The sequence below is a fragment of the Chaetura pelagica genome, unplaced genomic scaffold (genome assembly GCF_000747805.2).
Source record: "Chaetura pelagica isolate M959 unplaced genomic scaffold, ChaPel_1.0 scaffold686, whole genome shotgun sequence".
Lineage (NCBI taxonomy): Eukaryota > Metazoa > Chordata > Aves > Apodiformes > Apodidae > Chaetura > Chaetura pelagica.
The window spans coordinates 141529-147540 of NW_009953594.1; the positions used below are offsets into that span (position 1 = coordinate 141529).

The 6012-nt window shown below is 63.0% G+C and overlaps 1 protein-coding gene across 2 annotated transcripts in view; it reads left to right on the plus strand.

Moving 5' to 3' along the window:
- Positions 1-2059, plus strand: part of LOC104390605 (chromosome unknown open reading frame, human C1orf43) — a 5433-nt gene extending 3374 nt beyond the window's left edge. For both annotated transcript variants that reach the window (XM_009999770.1, XM_009999771.1), the window contains exons 4-6: positions 952-1118; positions 1218-1276; positions 1795-2059. In XM_009999770.1, coding sequence (XP_009998072.1) covers positions 952-1118; positions 1218-1276; positions 1795-1993 — 425 coding nt within the window. In that variant the 3' untranslated portion in view covers positions 1994-2059. The remainder of the gene's footprint in view (positions 1-951; positions 1119-1217; positions 1277-1794) is intronic.
- The last annotated feature ends 3953 nt before the right edge of the window (positions 2060-6012 follow it).

Here is a 6012-nt window from a genome sequence, read left to right on the forward strand (position 1 = left end):
CATGGGCAGGGACACCTCCCAGCAGCCCAGGCTGCTCCAAGCCCCATCCAACCTGCCCTTCAACACCCCCAGGGATGGGGCAGCCACAGCTTCCCTGGCCAACCTGGCCCCGGCTCTCCCCACCCTCACACTCCACAATTCCCTCCTCAGCTCCAACCTCCAGCTCCCTCTCCCACTTTTCATCCCTCCCCCTCATCCCATCCCTCCCTGCCCTTGGCCCAAGTCCCTCCCCAGCTTTCCTGGAGCCCCTTCAGGCCCTGGAAGCTGCTCTAAGGTCTCCCTGGAGCCTTCTCCTCTCCAGGCTCAACACCCCAACTCTCCCAGCCTGGCTCCAGAGCTGCTCCAGCCCTCCCAGCATCTCCGGGGCCTCCTCTGGACTCTCTCCAACAGCTCCATGTCCTCCCTGTGTTGGGGACCCCAGAGCTGTTCCCAGCCCTGCAGGGGGTCTCAGCAGAGCAGAGCAGAGGGGACAATCCCCTCCCTGGCCCTGCTGCTCACGCTGCTGGTGACAGCCCAGGACACGGGGGGTTTCTGGGCTCCAGCACGTGGTGCTGCCTCATGTTGAGCTTCTCCTGCCCCAACACCCCCAAGTCCTTCTCCTTGGCTGCTCCATCCATTCTCCCCAGCCTGGCTTTGTGCTTGGGATTGCCCCGGCCCCTGTGCAGGACCTTGCACTTGGCCTTGTTGCCTCCATGTGCTTCACAGGTCCCACCTCTCCAGCCTGTCCAGGTCCCTCAGGATGACATCCCTGCCCTCCAGGTCCTCATTTAGGAATAGCAGTCACTTATCCCATGGGTGCTGGCAGCCTGAGGGTCTGCTCTGCTCCCACCAGCAAAGGGAGGCAGCAGATGTGCTGGGAAGCCAAATCATCCACCAAGTTCTGACCCGCTCTGCGGGTAATTCCAGATGTTCCCCCTTCAGCTGGTTGAGTTGTGCCTTTTTGTTTTCCAGAAATCCCATTTCAGGCCGAGGGTCGCTACCCAAAGTCTTTAATAGGAAAGAACTTCTGTGCCTACCTGCTGGAGCTGAGGAATTCCAGCACCTCCTTCAAAGGCCTCCGCAAAGCCCTGATCGACTCCCTGCTGGACGGGTACGAGAGCGCCCGCTACGGCACCGGGGTGAGTGCTGGGGCTGCTCCTCCCTCTGCTCCCACAGCCAGGATGGGGTCACACTGGAACCTCACTTGGGTTTTCCACCTCTTTTCTGTTTGTGTCCAGGTTTTTGGGAAACCAGAATATCTGAAGTACCAGGATGCTCTGAACGAGCTGGCAAACATGTAAGTGTTCCTGTCTGGGTATGGTGGGGGCTTTTTGGGCCCCAGCAGCTGTTTGTTTTGGGGCAAAACTTCAGAGACATGAGCTCTTCCTGCCTGTCCATCCTTCCAGGTTCACTTCCAGGTTCACGGCCCATCTGTTTATATGTTTTTAGGTTTGTTATTTGGTCATGCTCCAGGTTCCTGCTTGCTCTGGCTGCTTTGAGCCAGGAACTTTGGGCAGGCTCCAGGATCTTAGGCAGGCTCCAGGCCCAGCACCCTTAGAATCACAGAATCACCAAGGCTGGAAAAGACCTTTAACATCATCAAGTCCAGCCTATGGCCTGACACCCCCACATCTCCAGACAGTGGCACTAAGGAGCACCAGCTTTGGTTTTCAAAACCACAGAGAATGTGTTTGTCCTGAGGGCAGCTCTGCCTTGTGTCAGGCAGACGGACATGATGGTTGAGCTTCTCCCCTGGGGAGGGCAGCAGCTTCCATGGTGTGAGCCTCACACATGGTGCTTCTCCTCTCCCTGCAGGACCAAGGCCCGGGCAGGCAGCAGCCAGAGGCAGCACCAGTCAGCAGCCAAGGACCTCACCCTGTCCCCTGAAGTCTCCAACCCTGCCACCATCCAGGTCACCTACCTGCCTTCCAGCCAGAAGAGCAAACGTGCCAAACACTTCCTGGAGCTGAAGAGCTTCAAGGACAACTACAACACGCTGGAGAGCACCCTGTGAGCCACAGGGAGCACTGCTGCAGGGACCTGCCACGAGCAGCCCCCTCCTGGCTGCAGCTGCTGTCCCGGGTGGGTTTTGGCCACTGTTCAGCATCAGGCAGTGCTGGGAGGAAGCAGCTGTGCTCTTGGGTCTCCCTCTTCCACCACCTCGGAGATGATGGCTCCACAGCCCCTCTGTGCCAGCTGGTGGAGCTCAGCCCCCACCAGGAACCCAGGGGGGCTCAGCCCGTGTGGCCTCTTCCACGGGGGCTTGGGACAGTCTTCAGGCTTGAGGCTTTGAGTCTGGCAACGTCTTGGAGCCCCGACCCTGTGAATAAACTCAGAGTAGCTTTAGCATATCAAGGACATCGCTCCCCAGCGCTCCTTGCACCTGCTGCCCCGCGGGGCTGACTCTGTCTGTCTGTCCTGGTTGTCAGGGGCTCAGGCTCTGGAGCCCCTTGTCTGTTCTTTCCAAAGGGTGGATCCTCCTATTTTCCCTGTGGCACCGGCGCTGCCTGTGCCTCTGAGCCAGGGCACCCACGTGCCTGGATGGCGTGTACATAGTTTGGTGGCCAGATCCCAGCCTGCCATGGCTGAGGTGCCTCTTTGGGCTGCACTTTCTACTCTTTTTCTCCTGCAACTGGACATTTGGGCACATCTTGGGCAGACAAATAACAGCTTTGAATGTCTTGTCTGTCCTGCCAAGGGGGTGTTTCCCCCCACTCTCACCAGCACCTTGTGTGCCAGCAGCTGCTGAGCCCCCGGGGGTGAAAGCTCGTGGCCCCCAACTCGACATCTACGTCCTGCCAGGCCCACGGCAGCGTGTGCCACGTGGGGTGGGGACCCCTGCCCCTCACCCAGGACTCTGCACTCTTTTTAATTGCTCTTTAATAAAATGACAGTTACCCCGAGCAGGATCCCTTCCTTGCTGGATCCAGCGTGTGTCCATCCAGGTGCTACAGTAACCAGGATTGATGGTGTAGCTGGCACAGGGTGGCTGCAGGGGCCCTGTCACAGCAGCCATGTGGGTGCGTGAGCAGCCAGAGCCCCTCCCTGGGGCAGGGGGAGGGATGGGGCAGGGGCTGGGAGGGTGGCTGTCCCAGCAGTGGCTGGGGACAGCAGGGCACAGCGTCCCCCTCAAGTGGGTTAAACCCTGGGCCCCCAAACATGCTTTGGTTGCAGGTCCTGGCACAGGGGAGCCTCTGTGGTGAACACCCTGTGATGAGGGGCAGCAGAGGAGGGGGAGCCCCAGTGTGGAGTGACCTGGGGCAGGCAGAGGGGGCAAGTGCTAGTGTCCCCTGGCACCCTGTCCTGCCCCATAGCAGTGGGCAGGTGGCACCCCCAGCAGGGAGAGGATGTGGGGTGCAGGGCTCTGTGCAGAGCCTGGGGTTGGAGCTGCAGGTGGGGAGGCCCAGCGTGGGTCGGGCATGGCTGGGGGCTCCCAGCCCTGTGCCCCCCTTGTCCAGCACCAGCTCCTGTGCTCGGCAGGTCCAGCAGGGGCTGCAGCCCTTCGGGAGAGGCACCTGCGTGGAGCAGCTCCGGGCGGCTGGGAGGGAAACACCTGGGGTCAGGTGGGGGCTGCGTGCTGGGACGGGGGGAGGCCCAGCCAGCCCTGCCGTCCTGCTCCTGGCCCGGGTCCTGGCCCGCATGGCGCGGTGCTCCTGGCCCTTGGCACAGGGAGAGGGGCTGGGCTGGGGGTCCCTGGCCCCACTCTCCATCCAGGCACCCCTGAGCCCCCGCCTGCTCCCCCACAGGGGGGCCCTGTCCCCCCTCCTGTCCCCGCCGCCTGTGCCGACCTTGGTGTCTCCCGGCCCCAGGGCCCATCAGTGCCCGTCCTGGCTCTGCTTATTGACAGGGCTGGGGGCTGCGGGGCTGGCACCCCCCGCCCTTGGCCCTTCATTAGCTCTGCTGTCGGGTTGGATCACATCAGCTGCTGCCACACACGCTCCCAGCGCCGCCACGTGTGTCCCCGCTGTCCCTGCTGCCACCCTCCTGCCTGGCTCTGCTGCCCCTGCAGCCCCTGGTTCCCCAGCCCAGGTGGGCAGCAGGGCGGGGGCTGCGTCCCCCTCCCCTCGTGGTACTCAGGGCTCCAGCCGCCCCATGTCCTGCCCTATTGTCCCCCCCAAAGTTTGCCCTCCTCAGTGCTGTTCCCAAGGTCAATGTGTCCCGCTGTGGTGAAGCACTGCCCGGGCACAGGGACACATGTGCCCCCAGTGCCCTGACGGACCCTGTGTGCCCTCCTGCCCTGGTGGCACCAGGTCCTGACAGCCCACCCAAAGCTGGGCAGGGTCCTGCCTGCATCACCCAGCATGGTGGGGCCACAGGGTATGAGGGACAGGGCAGCGACAGTCACTGACTCCAGCTGCCCCACAGAGGGGATGCATGCATGGGGGGTCCCAGTGGCTTTCCCTAACTGAGGGTTCACGGACACAGAAGGAGGGGACGTGGGGCAGAGCCCCTCAGCATGGGCCGGGTCTCGTCCTTGGGCAGGGTCACACACAGCCCCGCAGTGACACGGAGCCCCCCGGGCTGGGCCCAGCTTCCCAGTATTGATGACCCTGCTAATGACTGCGGAGTGTGACCGGGGGCAGGAGCAGGCAGCGCGGGGACATCGACCCGTATCGACCAGCCAGGGCGCGGGGGGCTGCGAGGGGGCAGGGGGACGTCGATGGGTGGTAATTGATGGGAACGGGGCCACGTGCTCGGGGCTGGGGCACCGGCACTGCCCCCCCCCACGTAAGGCACCGACAGACGTGGGGTCCCCCCGGCCCCGGGTGTGCAGGGATGGGTGGGCAGCACTGCCATGACATGGGGTGCCCCTCCGTGCCTTGGGGTGCCGGGAGGCTGCGCCTGCACCACCCTGCTCTGCTTCATCCCCACGGCAGGATCCATCCTGCCCGAGCACCAGAGTATCTGGGGGCTGGAGCAGGTGGGCTCTGGACCCTCAGGCTGGGGTGCCCTGTGCAGGGTCCTGCCTGGCAAGCAGCAAGGGTTGAACATGCTCAGCTTTCCTCTCTCCTTCTCTTGCAGGCAGCTGAGTCCCGTGGGGACTCCACCTTCACCTGCCCCTGCCTCTGTCTGATATGTTTGATATTAGGTTGTTTGATTGGAAAACCAACTAAATATCAAACATATTCTTACAGCGCCAGGAACACCCAGCGCCAACTGGTCGAGATGCTGCCCACGCCCTGCCAGGGAGGGAGCTGCCTTCCCGGGGCCAGCGGAGGTTTGGGATGGCGGTGGGGTCAGCACTCACCACCTGTCCCCCTGCTCGTGCCCGGGATGATCCCAGGACAAAGGCAACGGCCCCGTGCCCATTGCTGCCTCTGCAGCTCCGGGTTATTTATGGCTCCTGAGGTGCAGCAACCACTCGGGGCCCTGCATGGGCACCCTGGGGAGCCACTCCCCATCTCCCGCATCCCTCTGACCCTCTCAGCCCCCAAAATCCCAGACAGGAGCAGCGGGTCTTCCCCATGAGATCCTGACCTGGCTCCCGGGGCCAGCAGGACCTTGTGGCTGGCACGAGGAGGCTGCTAATCCCCCAGCTGCGTAGGAAGTGCTGCTGCTCTCCCTGAGAATTCCTCCCTGCGCCTGGGGAATTTGCTCCTCCAGCTGCCAACAGCATCTTCAGCCTGGCTGCCAGGCACTAGGGTGACTGGAGCTGAGCTCGGGGCTCAGGGGGCTCCTGGGGGGCTGTCGGGCTCAGCTCCTCTTGCTGCTCCCTGCTGAGCCAAACAATCCGGGGCAGGGGCTGCTGTTAAATCCCTGCTCCTAAAATGGTGCCAGCCTGATCCTGCCCTTTCCCTGCCACCCCCGGGCACGGGGAAATGTCAGCCCGGGGGCCAACCAAAAATTCCAAGCCCACAGTGGGGTGCAAACCAGGGCTGGGTGGGGGCTTCACTGCCAGTGCTGCACAGACCTGGCTTGATGTCCTGAGCGTGTTCCAGGGGAGTGCTGGGTGGGAGCACAGTGTCCCCATGATGCCAGCCAGGGTGTCCCATTGCAAGGGGGGGGCAGGTGGCCTGGACAATGCAGGACCCC